Source organism: Notothenia coriiceps, unplaced genomic scaffold, assembly GCF_000735185.1.
Source record: "Notothenia coriiceps isolate Sejong01 unplaced genomic scaffold, NC01 NC01_scaffold00020197, whole genome shotgun sequence".
NCBI lineage: Eukaryota > Metazoa > Chordata > Actinopteri > Perciformes > Nototheniidae > Notothenia > Notothenia coriiceps.
Window position 1 is genome coordinate 36,511 of NW_011352898.1, and position 18,271 is coordinate 54,781.

The window sequence follows — 18,271 nt, forward strand, 5'->3', positions numbered from 1 at the left end:
TCGCAGTCCGCCTGGCCTCAAGCCCAGAACACTGGCCTGTCTCCAGAAACAAAAAGGCAGCACTGACACCAGATACATATGCTCTGGTCATAAACACACACCCCGACTGTCAGAACACATTCTTGCACATTAGCATATTCCTTTCCAGTTCTGAACCTTCTCCTTGTGAAGAAACTACTGAACAGCCACTGTTAATCAGCTCCTTTCTCCTCTCCGTTCCCAGGACATTTGCCAAGGTTACAGAGATGGGAGGGGAGGGGAGGGGAGCTGACACAAAGAAGCACAGGGGGGGTGAGCCGCATGCAGAATGTATGAGACAGCTCAGAGGAGGGAGAGGTCCACTCTGAGCGGAGCAGCAGCAGTTTTGTGAGGCAGCCTGCGACAGGATTTTCCAAGGATTTCCATCACATTACATCTTTGGGTAGTGGGACAACACATTCGGATGCTTCTGGATTGCGTCAGGAGTCAGCTGACTGGGGGGAAAAGGGGAGGAAAGAGTAAGAGATGAGGTGGTATAGAGGAGGAGGGTGCAGGAGCTATTGAAGCAGAAGGAAGGGGGCTGGGCCTCTCTGACAGTGCTCATGTAGCCAATAAGGACTTTGGCAATGTGTGGACTTTACTCTCAGGGCGCAGCGTGCAGGCAGTTTATCTCCGGCTGTTTGTTAGAGGACACTAACCGCACGGTGAGCTTGTTGTGAGCCGGTCACCAGCACGGGAGCCGACATGCAGAATGTACCAGAGGAGTGGAGGGAAGGAGAGGAGAGGATGGGGGAGATGGTAGTGAAGAGGAAAGTGGACTCAGAGGGGAAGAAGAATGAAGGGCAAGGAGGTGGAGAGGGGGAGAAGGAGTCGCTGATGATGGAGCTGACCAAGCTCGTGCAGAAGGTTGTGAAAGAGAGCAGCTGGTGGGAGAGGATAGGGATCGATTGCAGCATCCTGGCAGCAGCATTCCTCTGTCTGGCCCCGGGTAAGACTTCAGGCATGCTTTGGTGAAAAATCAAACGAACATCATTATGACATTCCCCAGGTTGATTACTTTCATTGGGACAATCATTTTTTGCATTAATGGTTTTCTGAAAACGTATGTTTGAATATGCATTGTAGTTCCAGTAATCCAAAATTCGGCTCACAGATAGCAAATAAGCTTGACTCGGACAAAATACGTCTCAGGATAGTTTGTTTTTTTACTTACACAAAAAGGTATCAAATACAAACACATATTCTCCCAGGTCAAAAAACTATGTTGCTCGGTGCTTCTTTCTCCTTCTCACACCCCAATCACCAGCAGCTGCCGTTGGCTATTACGTCTCGTAATCACGTACAGTTGCGGTCGTCTATGCCGTCAATTTCACACGGCTGGTTCAAATAAATGATATGATAGCACTAATAACAAAGGTTTATAATATTCAAATATACATTTTAACATATGGCTCCTACATTTCCGGCCCCTAATTGGCTAGACGGGGAGCATAAATAAAAAAATAAAAACTTAAATAGGACCATATAATCTAAACATAATTAAGCAACTTTACGAACTTATATTCCTTTTTTTTTTTACTGGAGGTCCGTTTTTGTTTTTCAATATACTTCAGTACAGTAGCACTGTCTGTCCAGAAGATAGATTGCTCCAGCTTAACCTGAAGCTCTCTTCTTAGCATCTTGTCGACCTTGACAGCGACGACTGCTGTCAACTCCATTCTCAGGATGGTGATGTGTTTCAGTGGAGCGACTCTGGACTTTCCGATCGGCAAGGAAACCTTTATTTTGCCTTGGTGGTTTGCACGATGTAGGTAGCTGTTCCATATACATCCATGCTGGCATCGGAAAAATGGTGGAGCTGTGCCATCTTCAGGGGTTCAAACCCTGCCGGTTTGACTCATCTCTGCACATAAACAATGACAGCTGCTCAAGGTCAGCCAACCACTTCATCCATTTCTGGGCCTGCCCACTGTCTATCTTCTCATCCCAATCTCTCTTTTCCCTGCAAAGGTCTCTCAGAAGGAGCTTCGCTGGCAGTACCAATGGGGCCAGGAACCCGGGGGGGTCGTAGATGGAGCTAACGATGGACAGGATTCCTCGTCTTGTAGCTGGTTTGTCCTGTGGTTGCACTTTGAACCTGAAGGTGTCTGATTCAGTGCACCACTAAGTACCAAGGGCTCTTTCCATAGGAAGCTGCTTATGGTTCAGGTCAAGATCTTTGACTTCCGTTGTTCGGTCTTCTTTAGGGATGGACGACAGGACGGCCCTACTGTTGCTGACCCACTTTGTCAGCCTGAAGCCTCCACTGGCGCACAGATGTCTGAGGTCCCTGGCCAAAGCAACAGCATGATCTTCTGAATCCACAGATTTAAACAGTCATCCACATAAAAGTTTCTGAGAACCGTTTCCAACACCTCGGGTGTTGTTTTGCCTCCTCCATCTTGTGCTGTTCTTCTTAGTGCATATGATGGACAGCTGGGAGACGATGTAGCTCCGAACAGGTGGACTGTCATTTGGTAGTCTTCCATCGGTTTATTCAGATCACCATCCTGCCACCATAGGAAACGCAGAAGATCAGCATCTTGGTCAGGGACTTTGACCTGGTAGAACATCACCTCAATGTCGGCCATCAAAGCAATAGGCTCTTCTCTGAACCTCAGAAGGACACCAACAAGGGAGTTTGTGAGGTCAGGTCCTTGTAGCAGCTGATCGTTAAGTGAGGTTCCTTGATATGTGGAGGTGCAGTCAAACACTACTCTTATCTTGTTTTTCTTTGGGTGGTAGAGACCGTGATGAGGTATGTACCACACACGTCCATCTTCTCGGCTTAACTGTTCTATGGGAATTTTGACAGCGTAGCCTTTTCCAATTATACCCGTCATGAATCCCTTGTACAGGTCCGGGTTTTTGCCGAGCTTTCTTTGGAGACTTGTGGCACGTTGCTCTGCCATGCAGCGGTTGTCTGGCATTTTAGCTGTCTCGTTTCGCAGTGGTAAACCAATGCAGTAGTGCCCATCCCTTAACTCTGCAGATTTTACCACTGACCGCATGAACTGATGATCCTCCTGGGACATCTCTTCTTTGTCTTCACAGCTGAGTTCTGAGAAGTCTGCGTTATATTGCTTGATCAACAGTTCCTCTATGGTAGCTATGGAGATGTGGTTGGCTGTAATGTGGCTCACAACTCCATCTGCTGCCTTGCTGCCATCATCCGTCTTCTTCGGCCCATTCACTACCCATCCAAGGGCAGTCTTAACTGCATAGGGCCCGTCTCCGATGCTGTTTATCACCTGCCATGGCTCCAAAGCTTTAGGGGTATTGGTTCCTATAAGCATGGTGATTTTCACCTCCTTCAGATATGGCCACTTCTTTAGGTCTTCCTGCAGGGGGATGTTTCCTTTCTTGACCGGTATATCTTTACATGTAAAGACCTTAGGGAGTCCAATGTACTTCCTTTCTTCAAGTCCACACACTTCCAGGTCCGACAAGATATAACTTTGGGCTAGCTTCTCCTGACCCATAGTTCGGAGTAGGATCGTAGTTTTCTTGCCTCGAACGTTCAGCTGTGTCTTCAGTGATTCAGTGCAGAAAGTCGCCGTACTTCCTGGGTCCATGAAGGCATACGTCTCCACAACCTTCTCACTTTTACTGGACTTGACTTTTACCGGTACTATAGCCAGTACACATTCTCCGGCCCCAGTGTATCCACATGTTTCCTGCGTCAGTGACACGAGACCATTTGAGATGTTCTCATCTGGCTTTCTAAATGTAGCACTGTCCTTCTCAACATGCAAAATTCCTGGGTGTCTTAGGGAGCAGACTTTACAGGTCATCCTTTTATTGCAGTTTCTGCTAAGGTGTCCCTGTGTAAGACATCCAAAACAGAGGCCTTTAGCTTTCAGAAACTCAATCCTGTCTTTCGGTTGTTGCTCTTTGATGATTCTGCAGGAATCGAGTGTGTGGTCTCTATGGCAGAACAAACAGGGTTTTTGAAAAGCATTGACAGGCTTTGCGGCTGAGGGGCTGTACTTTAAGTTTGAAGGCGGTGTTTTCTCTTTCACTCATTGGAAGCGACAGCTGTGGCAAAACTGCTTCCCCTTTGCCAGCCTGACTTCCAAGCTTTAGAGTCCGTGGCCGTAGCTTTGACTTTTCCCTCCGTAGTTGTCCTGGTATCATGCATGCTTCCAAAGAGGGGGTCGTTAGCCATTTGTGATTGTCTGTATATATAGGTCACTAGGTCTGTAAACCTTGCTCTTCGTCCCTTTTTCTCTTGAACCTCGAAAGCAGCCACTCTTCCATCTTTCTTTCACTTTGTATGGGAGCTTTGAGGCGACGACTCTCATGTTAGTTGGGTTGTTCACTTTCGTCCATATACTCTATGTCCTCCATGGCATTACGCACGTAATCAGGAAAAGGGCATAGGTATCAGAGCTTTCCGTCTTCAGATCTGATCTGGTGGCCACTTTAGAGCTTTATCGCATATAGGCGGTAGCAATTTAAGTTCATCACCATAATGTTTCTGGAGTAGAGACCCTGGGCTTCTTGTAGCCTCTCTGGGTCCATCACAACTGCGGCACAAGTTGAAGCCCAACGCTTTACTCAGAAACATTTATGGGGATGAGCTCTATGACATGCTTGACCGCCTATATGGATAAAGCTCTAAACAGCAAGTGGCCACAGATCAGATCTGTCACAGCAAAGACTCTGAATACGCCGACTCCTCGTGCTATGCTTGGCCTACCCAGCAACGGTCAGTATCTGACATGGAGGATCATAGAGTATCTGTTCCTATGCACAACCAACTAACATGACTGAGTTCGTCGCCCAAAGCTCCCATCTTGAAAGTGAAAGAAAGATGGAAGAGCTGGTTTTGAGGTTCTAGATCAAGTAGGGACCAGATGCAAAGTTTACTGACCTAGTGCCCTGTTATGATAGCAGACCTCATCACAAAATGTCTCTGACTAATCGACGTTGGCTCTTTGGGAAGCATGCATCATTACCAGTGACAACTACGGAGTCTTGCAAGTCAGAAGCTACGTGCCACGACTCTAGCTTAAGTCAGCACTCCCAAAGGCCAAGCCTTTTGCACTGCTGCTGTGGTTCCGCTGCGTGATGACGATAACACTGCCCTCTAACTTAGAGTACAGCCCCTAGCTGCAAAGCCTGTCACCATCTTTTTAAACACTGCTGGCAGTACTGCCATAGAACCCACGCACTCGTTCCTGCAGAATCATCAAGGAAGGCAACTGAAGCTAAAAGACAGGGTTGAGTGATTTCTGACGAGAACTACATGGTCCTCTTTTGTGGATGTTCTCTACTGCAGTCGACATTTCACTTATGCGTACAAACTTGTCAATAAGTGACCTTAAAGAGGTAGCTCGGCGTTCCGATGAACCATCCTGCGTGAAGTCTTGCGAGTATGACTAACAGACAGTCAAGGCACCTTTAACTTTGTATGAACATGCATGCTACAAGGAGCTGACACCAACAAACTTGTCTAGATTGTACATCTTTGACTGTTCGCTCATGGAACTGCATGTCGTGCGATACGCTTGGCGTGCTCGGAACTAATATTATGACAGGCCTCTTCTTCCTCAAGTTATCCGGCTAATCTTCTCTAAGGAGCTGCTCGAGCTGTAGACGAGTACTGAGACCTTTTCAGATCCGCCTCCTCCGAACAGAAAGAAAAAGTGTTGGTAGACGTGTAAAAGTTGTGTTCTCACCATGTTATGTGCGGTTACTTGACCTTCGCAGAAGGTTGATGGTGAGTTCCAGGCGCTGTCTTCAACGGCCTGGCGTATCATCTACTTCATGATGTCATTGAGCAGGCGGCTGTCGTTGCTGGCTCTCAGGGATACCGTGCGTTAGGTGACTGTAGATACATTTGTCAGTTATGTGTACCGACTGACTGTTGCGGCAACCTGAGGGCGTGGTCTGACTGGATTCCTGTAAGCACAACTGCTCAGCTCGGTCTCTTCAGACGCTCCTTGCACTGGTACGAATGCGCTGAGGCAAGAAGTTACTGACGATGCCTGACTAATGTCATTACTGTTCTCCAGTATAAGCCGGGGGCCAAAATGACATATACAGGAATTACTTACTAACCACTCTTATCCGTCACCAGTGCATTGCTATCATTCTTCTTGAAGACCGTGTACAGAGTTACATTCGCGTAGCACACTTCCTACAAGTGGTATGATGCTAGTGCACACACACTTAGGCGAGCTTCCTACTAAGTGGCATTTGTTCCCAGAGACTGGTGGAGCCGTCGTCTTTGGCCTCTTGCACCGCTTGTGTGGCTCTTGACATGATATCAGATAGTGAGTTCATTCCATGGTACACTGACCTGATTTAAGAGATTCGTTAAAGTCGACTAATACCAGTGCTTTATAACTAAACTAAAGACTGTCCAACAATACAATGGACGCTTAGTTTATAGTAAAATCAACACTTCATACATCCCGCTAAAACTATGTTGGACCGCTGGTGCTCGAAGGAAGAACGAGCAGTCGTGTACGACGGGCACGTGAATGCGCAACTGCCCATTCGTCGATGTCTGTCTCAGTGACTGTCGAAGCCCAGCCACTTGTGAAATCACCAGTACAGACAGCAACCGGATTAATGGCACTTTATCCGCATGCTGTACGATGAGTAGGTCAAATGCAGTGCTCTGCTGAAGTGCTCACCAGCAGGTTCCAAACATCTCATAACTGCTGCTGAAGGATGCCTGTCGACTCCACTTAACCATCATATACACTCGCTAGAAACACAGCAAAGGTCCGCCGTTTCCCAGTTCACATGGCTCCACTCACTTGTTTCAAAGTGGGATGAGACGTTGGAGCAGCTTACTCAGAATGGGATGAGTGTTATTTTACCTGGACGACCGCTGTGGCTCGCTCGCGTCCAGAAAGGGGAGGGAAGCGGCTTACAGACGATGAGCAGACTCGTATCTCATTGTCAAGCCGACTACTCTTTCTGCGGGTTCCTGCCAACCTGTGCCTGTGCCGGTTGGGGTCCCGCCGAGCGTGCGTCTTCTGACCGGAGGGGATGTCTGGGCCATCGCGGAACCCTGCATGTCCCTTTCGTGCCATTGGGGGTCCCGCCCGGACCTGTCTCTGCCCCGCGTCGCTGGGTGGACCCACTGCCGAGAGACCTGTGCTCTGTGCCGTTGGAGCCCCCCGACTATCTCTTCTGGCGGGTCCTGCCACCCCTGTGTCCTGTCCCGTTGGTGTTCCCGCCCACTGCCTCTTACTGCCAGGGGGTTCTGCCAACCCTGTGTCCTCTGTGGCCGTTTTGGGTGGTCCCGACCCGTGATTGCGCTCTTCTCATGGGAGGAAGTCCGGTCCTGCAACCCCTGTGTCCTGGTGCGGTATAAGGAGGCCGCCGCCGAACTAACATCTTCCCTGCAGAGGGAGAGCGATACCTAGCCACTACCGATCAGTGCGTGGTCACACGAGTTGGGAGGTCCTCTCTGGCGCGACGCCTGCTCTGCCGGATTTCCTGCGACGCTGTGTCCTGTCCTGTTTCGTTCTCCATCGACATCGAGCCCTTGCTCCGTCGGTGGCTGTCCACTCAACACCCAGCCCAGTTCCGTCCGGGTCTCGGTCTACTGTCTGACCCGTCCAGGGGTGTACACACCGAGAGGCGCCTGCGCCGTCCTGCGAGCGCAGCGCGCCTGACTGTGTGTCCGAATACGCAGCGTGCCTGTAGCGCCCGTCCCCCCCATTGCCTGTGATGGGAACATGTGCTATGGCCTTGCACGGCCCTGTGAACTCTCTGCGCGTTGTCCCGGCCGTCCCCAGATCCTTCCTGCCTCCGCTGGTCAGCTCCTGGGTTGTCTGAGTCCCCAAAACCCGTCCTCCCGCCAGACCCCGACACACCCACCCTGGTGGCTCCTAGTTTTTGCGTGGCTCTCTCGCGGTCCAGCCTGCTTTGGTCACTCAACCTAACAGAATAGTAGAGTTAAATCTAGTACAGTGGAACTATTATCATCGTCAACATGGTAATAATAAAATCACCTACATAATTTACTTTATCTGTTCAGAACCAAGAGCTGATAAGAAACTCAGTGTATTTCTGTATAAGAATTCTGAATAAAACCTTGCACTACACTGTAACAAATAAATTGCTGCAAAGTTTTCCCATCATGCTAAGACTAAAAACGAGGCTTTCAAAGGAGTATCATTTATTTTGTTAATATTTGATTAGTAAACTTGATCTTATGTTTAAGGTCGCACATTGCATCAATATGTGGAGTTAAGAGATCTCTCTCCTCTTCTCCTCTGTCTCGTCTCTCTCTCTCTCTCTCTCTCTTTTCTCTCTCCGGCCGACAGATGACGAGGGGCTCATTGAGCGTGTGCGCAAGATTAAAAATGGGAGAGATGAAGTTCTTTGATCCAATTAACAATTGTTCTGCCCACTCGGGGTAACAGGGATGAAAAAGTAGGATATGACCTGAAGGCTGCGTCCGGACAGCGTGAAGCTTCTAACAGAACTCGTTATATCTATCTCACCCTTCCACAAGCTCAACACCACACGCTCACACACACCCTTTGCGACACACCCTCGACACACATCTCCTTGACACACACCTTCACCACCCTGCGCTACACCCACACGTCTCACACCTTCAGCACAGCCTACAACAGCACTCACCTACACACTCCCCTTCACCACCTAACACACCTACACGCACCTTCCACAGGCCTAACGCACACCTACACCGACCACTTCACACACCTACACACACTACACACAGCCTACACACACCCTCCACACACCTTTCACACACCTTGCGACCCACAGTCTCATCAACGCTGCACCTACCCCCACACCTTCACACACCCTACACACAATCCACACCACCTTAATCGAACCGTACACACACCATACGACTACAACCTCGACTAATAAACTAACGATTCCCTTTAGTGTGTCTAATAGCAACTAGCTTTGCTACTCATCTCATCTACCGACTACACACACACTACATGCATCACACGCTACGACTAAATCCTACACCAAACACATCACACACACTCTATCACACAACCTCCACACACAAGACTACAACACACTTCACACACTTCACCGGCAACCACTGATTCGACAACTACCACTACACCTCCTACACCACACCTTCACACAGCTACACACAGCTAAACACAGNGGAGGGTAACGTGATGTCCGCATCTGACCTGTTGCTACTGTCTGCAGTAGATGCAGTGTTGCTGGCGTTTAGTGATGGTTGCTTTAACCATTTTCGTATAAATGATTATCCACAGATCAGATGTGTGTCACTGCTGTGGAAGCACTTTGGAAATGATGCACGCGCAGCGGAGCAGGTCACGCGCTCTTTTTTGAATGGTTGCATAACGTTCAACTTCCCAGAAGATCTCGACGCGAAGCCTGAACGGTAAAGACCAGGTTTACTAATCTACCCGCACAATTTGTCCGGTGTCGGAATGTCTCGCTATGTTAGTACATTCTTAAAAAACAAAACACCATTTAATTTCGGGTTAAAATGTGTTGTAACTGCGTTACTGAGCATTGTAACGGGTAATATATTACCCACATTTCATTAGTAATGCGTTACATTACTTCGTTACAGCAAAAAGTAATATATTACTGTAACTCAACACTGGTCCTGAATGTAGGAAGGGCCAGATCCATTCACAGCATGGTACGCAAGTACCATTGTCTTGAAGTGGATTCTAGCAGTTACCGGAAGCCAGTGAAGTGAGCGGAGGAGCGGCGTGGTGTGGGAGAATTTAGGAAGGTTGAAGACCAGACGAGCCGCTGCATTCTGGATAAGCTGCAGAGGTCGGATGGCACATGCAGGTAGACCAGCCAGGAGGGAGTTGCTGTAGTCTAGGCGTGAGATGACGAGAGCCTGGACCAGAAGCTGCGTCGCTTTCTGGGTCAGGAGGGGACGTATCCTCCTGATGTTGTAAAGCGTGTGTCTGCAGCAGCGGGTTGTAGCAGCGATGTTTGCAGTGAAGGACAGTTTGTTATCTAGGGTCACACCCAGATTCCTTGCAGTCTGAGTCGGGGAAACAACAGAGGTGCCGATGTTGATTGTTAGGTAAAGAGTGGGACAATCTTTTCCCGGAAGGAAAAGCAGTTCAGTCTTGTCAAGGTTGAGCTTGAGGTGGTGAGCAGACATCCACTGAGAGATGTCCGCTAGACAAGCAGAGATGCGTGTGACGACCTGGGATCTCTGAGCGGGGAAAGGACCTAATTAATTGGGTGTCGTCAGCGTAGCAGTGGTATGAAAAACCATGCGGGCTAATGACAGATCCGAGCGAGTTTGTGTACAAGGAGAAGAGGAGGGGACTAAGGACAGAGCCCTGAGGGACCCCTGTTGACAAGGGTCGGACTCTGACCCTCTCCAAGTTACCCTGTAGGTACGGTCTTTGAGGTATGAGGTGAGGAGGGCAAGTGCAGAGCCTGAAACTCCAAATTCTTGGAGAGTGCGAATCTGACGATTCACCGTGTCGAATGCAGCAGACAGGTCCAAAACTTTAGTCTTCACATACAGTATAGACAGTATGCAAACTTTTTTTTTTTTATGTATCTTTGTCAAATGTTTTCTCCTCATGCCCTCTTACTCTTCCATAAGTGTCCCGTACCTCTTATAAAGAAAGTGAAACAAATGTAGATTAAGGTCCCTGTGCTCTGTGTTGCAGCCTTCCTGCTGCTGGGCTCCTCTCAGGTTCTGTACTTTTCGGCGGGCATGCTGCTGATGGGCATGGCTCATGCTGTCATCACCTTCAAAGGCACACATCTGGCCAGCCACGGGTCCCTGAGCGAGTCACAGGCCTGGGCGAAGGTCTGGGCTGTCTTCTTTATCGAGGTGAGATGTTCAGAAATAATTTTAAACCACAGATTATGATGAGACACTTGAAGCTTATTCTCACTGTAGCTTTGTTGCAGTGATGAAAATGCTACTGCTAAAGTGGCAATGCGATAGGAACTTAGAGATACTGGCCAAAAATATATAATTTCCTTTCTTGCAAAGAGTTAAACAAGAAGATATTTAGCTGAAGAAAATGAGCTTTTAACTCAAGATACTGCATTACAAGCTGTGCCAAGACAAGGCTTTTAGACTTTTTTGCTCACAGCTAACAGCAGCATTTATTTTCTGAAAATAGGTGAGCAAGGGTGTTAGCGAACATTACCTTGCTTGGACAGAGAAAGGTCTCGAACAGAGAAAGGTCTCGAACAGAGTTAATTTTCTCTCAATTTGTTTGTCCTAAAAAATGTAATTTTAGTGTCCGAATATTGAGAAGTGTGAAAATGGGCCCAATTGTTACCTTAGTCACTCACAATTGGGGTGACAGACTCGGGATCTGTTGCCAGTCTCTAAGTCTAAGGGAACAGGAAAGTGGAGAAAGCTACACAGATACAGGAAATTGTCTCTCATAGTGCTATCTCATTTCTGAACTATCTGCTAAAGCAAGCAGCAACATTCTTAGCTTAGCCTGAAAGCCTGTAAACAGGGGGGCCAGATAACCCAAATGTAGTGCAACATACTACCTTTAAAGGTCAGTAATTCAACAATCATATCTTGTTTGTTTGGTCTGTTCATACACAAAAGACAAGGTGTACATGGAAGTATTATGTCACGGACATTCTTGGCTCTGCTGGTTTCTTGGAAACAACCAGCTGACTCCGGGAAGTCACTGCCAGATACAAGAAATGTTAGCCTTCATAAAACCTGTTCTGTTCTGTTCTATCATTACTTAGTTCTAAAAATAAAAGCAACAAGATGTACAGTGTTTATCATTTAGAGATGCCGGTGGGAGCGTTTTATTCCCTTTGGAGAGAGCCAGGTCAGCCGTTTCCCCCTAAATCCAGTCTTTATGCTACGCTAACTAACTGTAGTTTACATGTTAGCGCACAGACATGAGAGTGCTATCAATCTTCCTATCCAACTCTCATGCAGGAAAGTAAATAAACGTATTGTATTTATTTCAGACTAATTAACCAAACTCCCAGCTGTTACAGTGAAACTTCCCCAGTTGATTACATGCTCGGGACAAGACATTATTGTATTACAAGTTAGCCTATATTGTATTTATATATCCAAATGAGACTTTATTTTTAATAAACATTTGCTCATTTGCATATACGCATGCAGGTTCAACAGTTTGTTTTGTTAACATAGACAAGGAACTATAAAAAAGGGAGCTCTGGACATGTCTTTGTATTCCCACTTTACATCAGAATATACTGTCAGCAGCCATACAAAAACTACATTTTCTGCATGTTTTTAGGGCTACATCAGAAATAAACCAAGCTATAAAATAAATATGAAGAAACCGCTCTGTTATAAAGCTGGGAGGTGTAATGTGATTTCCTGTGATTGAATGCACCTACAGAGGATGCAGAGGGATTGTTAACAGGCTTAAGGAGTCATGGATGACATGTGTCAGATTGTATTTCTTCTTTGTAAACTTTAAATACAAAATCAATTAAAGACAATGTTCTAAAAACAACAATAATCTTTGCAAGACACTAAAGGTTAATAGGGTTTAAAGAACATTCATTGTCCCAGTGCTAGAATAATCAATTCAGTAAACCCTTGAACCTGTGAATTCTGTTCTGTGGCCCCTATTGGCTGCTTATGAAAGCAAAACACAGCAAAACAGCCGTACAAAACTAGGTTAAAATCCATCAATACCATTCAAAGCCTATGTATTTCCCTGCTTGTTTTATAAGTTGCATCAGTGATGGTTTTGTTGTTGGATGTTCATAATCATACCCATCTGTGCTTGTGTTCATCCACTCAGATCTGTGGCTCATTCTCAGCGCAAGCCGGCATTCAAGGCCACATTAAGATGCATCATGCTCATACTAATGTCATTGGACTGGGGGACTCCAGCGTGTGGAAGGCCCCCTTCCTGCCTCGCACTGTCTACCTGTTCATAGCACCCCTGGCCGTGCCTATCATCACTCCACTTGTTGCACTCGGTAAGAGGCGCCAAAGCACCAAAAGAAGTCCAGACAGTTTATGAGTTTGCTCAAATACTTCAACATTAAATGTGACTATCATCATAAAGTTGAGATTTCCTACCCTCTGATCCTGTTCAAGTTCCCCTGCTACCTCGCCTCTCTCACTTAGTTGTGACTTTATTCTCATACATGTGATTCTCTGGCTTTGCAGCTCACCTCAGAGGAAACTCTGTGGCTGTCATGGTCCGGACCGTCCTGATGGTAACACTGGGCCTGTATTCCCAGTACTGGCTGCTGATACACGTCTCCGGATTCCTGTCGCCTCTCAGCGCTTTGCTTTGTATGCTTGTGTGCAGAGCAATGTTCTCTGTGACCTATATCCATGTCAACATTTTCCAGGTGAGAAATACCTTCAGGAGGCACCTGTACTTTACATGTTCAGTGCACATCCTCAAACAAGGATGAGTCTGCAGTCATGCTAGCTGCATTGTAAGGATATTTTTGGACATAGATTTGAGCTATATGCTAACAGCAGCATGCTAACATGCTTACTATAACAATGGCAATATTGGCACCCATTTGCTAACAGTCCAACGATGATAAACCTCTATGAGCAAGGGGCCATATTTTTGGGGTTTCTGTACCCTATTTTTCGTTAATAGTCCGTAAACAACTTGAAACGAGAGAATGGAGTTGAAACCCAATGTCCAAGATCGGAAATGTTCACACTTGTTACATTAACAAGCTAATTTGGAGCTAATAAAAAGCGAATTCATCATCAGACTTTGGCCAATGGGTTCTGAGATTGCATTTCAGGCAGCGCATAAAGCTTTTTTGCTCTCGACACGGATCGGCCAAATCGCTTCCAACAATCTTGCTCAGTTGTATTCACTTGTTTATAGAGATTATGATAATGATACTTTTCTGATGTTTAGCAGGCATTATTATAATTTCAAAATGCTATTATCATGCTAACATTTGTTAATTTTGACACGGTGATGGCGCTAGATGAAAATTGATTCAGGAAATCTCAAGGATTTAAATTTGCACTCACGAACCAAACTAATTTACTTTCTCACAATATGATTAGATCACACAAAAATCCAACTTGTCAGGCTTAAGGTATCATCATTTGTCAGCGTTTCAATTAGCATCCTGTGAAGAGCTACATAAATAGCTACATGCGTCATTTAGGTGAGCGAAGACATCTGATTATTTAAAAATAAAATGGTAACTCCAAAGATGGTTAGCCTAGATGTTGCAATAGTATATAGTAATAGTATATTTTCTATCGGATATAGGAGCAAAGAATAGCACTGTTTTCGCCCTTCTCAAGACTTTTAAATATTGAATTAGTTTATTTGACTGGTTGCTTGAAGTTAGCCTGCGTTAGACTTTGCTAGACAGTATGTTCATCCAATCACCTGCCAATATTTATACAAAAATACGCCAACCTGCTAGTCAATGAAAAGTCGCGATCATCTGTTGAAAATGACATAATGATTAATCGAATTGTTTGAAAAATATAGATATACTGATTTTATAATATTTCGATTTTTATGATTTATAAATGAACTCTCCAGAACAGCTTCTACATAAACTTCTACTCTGCTAGCAATACATTCCTCTCTCACAGATTTGGTGAAGAATGCTGGTTGGGTCATTTCATGCCAAACAGTCATGAGTGCACCTCTTTCAGCGCAGCCTTGTGTTTCCATAGATCAGACCAGCCAGTGAACTAAAGGGATAAAAAGGAACAATTCATGCATGATTTCCCACATGGCGTCTGAGTGCTGCAAGTCATTGTGCATTGTTCTGATCAAAGTGTGAGAAGGTGGATTAGAAAAGGCAGGTTCTCAGTGTGAAGTCAGGAATCTAACAGGGGCAAATGTTTGTTCTCTTTGGGGGGTCACGACAACCTGGCCTCCCCTGGATCCTGGTGCTGTTGTTGGCCATTATCCTATCTTTCCCCCTGAACACAATGTTACTCTGTTCTTTTAGCCGACGATAACCTTGTCTCTCATTTGTAAACATTGTGTACTAAAGCTCTTTCTTTATGTTGGAGAAAACACGTTTTACAAATGTGTACACATTGTAAACCTGGACATCGTGGTCAACAAATTATCTAACCTATGTAATTTCTTATATACTATTACTCAACTTGTCTAAAACATTGTGTTCTTGACAGCACATTGGCCTCCACATGTTCTCTGCGACCAGCCGACCCAAGAGGATCTACCAGATGACCCACGGGGTCTTGAACCTGCCGCGTAACCCTTTGCTGGACTGGATGTTCGGACACTCGCTTATCAACTGCCACGTGGAGCACCATCTCTTCCCCTTCCTCTCTGATAACATGTGTCTAAAGGTGACGTTTAATCCTTATATATTATCAGTTTGCACATGCTAGATGGACTTTCACTGCAGATCTAGAGGATTGTTTTACAACACAAAGGGAGATTTATGCTTTATGTCAATAAAAAAGATAATTATTTACTTGAGAGTTAAAAGGTGAGAATTAACATAAAGCAACTTTATTGTCAACTAGAATAATTGCTTAGCATTTACTGACAAATCAATATGTATTTAGATTAAATAGAAGCCTAATTACCAAGTACTTATGTGTAGATTGTCACTCATTACATATGAATTTAAACGTGTTTCAACCTACTACAATGGGTTTTCCCTTATAACATGTTTGAAATAGTCTATATGAAAGCTTTCCTTGCCTATAATATGAGTATTACTATTATTTTAATATTATAATTTTTTATTGGGCAATTAGTTTTTTTTTTACAAGGCATGCGAAGCAAATGCTTTGTACAGGAACACATTTTTTAAATGGCATTTTCTGCAGCAATAATTAGTGGACTATTATATGTAAATAGCTTTCGTAGATTTCCCAGTAAAATTATTTACAGTTATGTATCAATAAAAACGTTATGAATGCCTATACTAAGTAATGTATTATAATTAGGGAATATCTTTATCAAAGAACATCTGGCAGGAAATCACATTTTATATTTGTTACGATAATTACACTCATATATTACAGTAGATATGACAGGCACCTTTAAAGCAAATATTATGGATCAACACTGATACTGATTTTGAATCTCCATGGGCTCACAGAGCTTTATTATTCTGTGGGCCATCATTTGTAGAGGAGGCTGTAAAAACACACCCACAGATATTACACATGCATGTCAGTTCACTCCTCATGGTGAGTTCTCTTGAGGACATTTGAGCAGGGATTTAAGCGTGTGCGAACAACACCACCCCGATTTTAGGTGCAACCCATCGGCATGTGCCTGAACGCTGTATAATATGGTCAGTTAGCTAACCACAAAACTATTTTGTGAATGATTTAAATGTTTAAAACATAATTTAAAAAATACCCTGCACACTTAGTGTTCAAAGAGCCCATATCCAAAAAATAATTGGTTAATTTGAACATATACCTTTTTTTGTTGCAATTATGCTATCCGTCTAAATTAAGAGTTTTGCCTGCCAGTTCTTTGTTATGAACTGTCAAGTGTTCAAACCTGATTCATAAAGAACACCCATTTAATTAAAGCACTAAGTCTTACTTAAGGGCAAGAATGACACAGAAAATCTAAATCAACTTCAGAATCCAATCAATTTATTCCAATAATAGTTTGTAAAATAGTCTTGATACTAGCTTTAGTTTTGTTCCTTCTTTAATAAAACTTAAGCCCTCGTACTCTGTATGTAAGCTCCATAAACACCAAAGCAAATTCCTATACGTTTAAACCTCGTTAGCAATAAATCGGTTTCTGATTCCAAAAGAATTACCCCTCATCCCAGAGGAACAATTACTTGATAAAAGAAAAGGGTCCTGAGGATTTCTAACTTTAGCAATGTCTAGCTAAACACTAATTTTGCAACCAAAACATCAAAACAAATAACACAGCTCAGACTTAAGGTCAGAATCTTTTTAAAAAAGAAATCTCTTTTGGGAGCCGTCCAACTGAATAGGAGAGCAATACTCTCTGAAGTATTATATTTGTTTTTAAACTAAATATCCACTTATAACACTTATATCTGAAAGTAGAGAGTAACTCAATTCCAGTTACAAAGTAATTTAAGATTTTGATGTGGTCCTTTTTGTAGTGGGTCTCATTGATTTTCACCTTTCTTTTGGATTTGCACCTTATTGTGATTGAACCCTAGACTTTTAATGTGTGCCCTCTTCTCACTCTGTCTGCTGCCCAGCAATACAAATACAGTTGTTTCTCATATCATCTGTAGTATTGCATGCCCATTTACTGTAGATACTGTTTCTTAGTTAGTAAGAAATGACATGTGACTTGTATATTCCTCCTCTTTCCAGGTGAAGCCGGTTGTTTCCAAGTATCTGACGGAAAATAAGCTCCCGTACCAGGAGGACAGCTACTTCTCCCGCCTCCGTCTTTTCTTCAGCAAATACCAGGAACTGATGGTGTTTGCCCCGCCGATCACAGAGCTGGTGGGGGTGCAGTGAAGGAGACAAACTGCCCAGACTAAAGACTGCTGCTGCTGCTGCTCCAAAGCACAAGCCCTAGTGTTAAAGTGTTACCTACTGTCCAGGTTTTAAGTCTCTAACATGCAGAATATAGGTTTTAATCAATAGCACACATGTAGTTTGATATTAGGAGCTACATCCATCATGTAAAAAGAAAATATCATTATGTGAACTGAATGAATGTTCTGCACTTTTAGCGGTAATTTAATGAATAGCACAAAGATAAGCACTCAACCAAAAGTTGACCTGATTATGTATAAGACAATGTAGATATGGTTTCAAATCGCCTCCTTTAACTCTAAATGTAATCACATTCTAGCATCGTCAGGAGATTTAGAGGATCATATTTTAGGATCTAAGGGAGATAGAGTTATTTTAGCACAAATAACATAACAATGAATAAAGCACAATTGTAGTATAATAGAAACAGCAGTACAATACATATGTTTTTACTGTTTCATTTGCTGTTTCCTCAGCTCAATACACATGCACACAGAGATGCTTCAGTGTGTTTCTAATAATACATTTTAAATTAATTTTCATGAACTACACATTGTTTCATTGCCTTCATTGCCTTTTTTTTCAAATAAAAAAACAATTGTGGAACCAAGAGTAGAGCAATGCTTCACATACTCACTCAATTCAAAAATCATGTTACAGTAATCTTTTTTTATGTGGTAACTGGTAATGTATATTTCTTTAAAGCAGTGGTAATAGTTGTTTCGCCACTAGGGGGCAGCAGAACACACTGTAGACATTATTACGTAATGAAGTTTGAAAATTAGCTCACAGTTGCCTATTTATTGATTG

At 44.2% G+C, this 18,271-nt stretch overlaps 1 protein-coding gene across 1 annotated transcript; it reads left to right on the forward strand.

Moving 5' to 3' along the window:
- Window positions 1-308: 308 nt before the first annotated feature.
- On the forward strand, window positions 309-18,067 carry fads6 (fatty acid desaturase 6). The gene is made up of 6 exons (XM_010779444.1): window positions 309-967; window positions 10,668-10,834; window positions 12,774-12,954; window positions 13,148-13,335; window positions 15,125-15,304; window positions 17,291-18,067. Exons 1-6 carry the CDS (start codon window positions 724-726, stop codon window positions 17,438-17,440), a joined length of 1,110 nt encoding a protein of 369 aa, XP_010777746.1. The 5' UTR covers window positions 309-723; the 3' UTR covers window positions 17,441-18,067.
- Window positions 18,068-18,271: the final 204 nt, after the last annotated feature.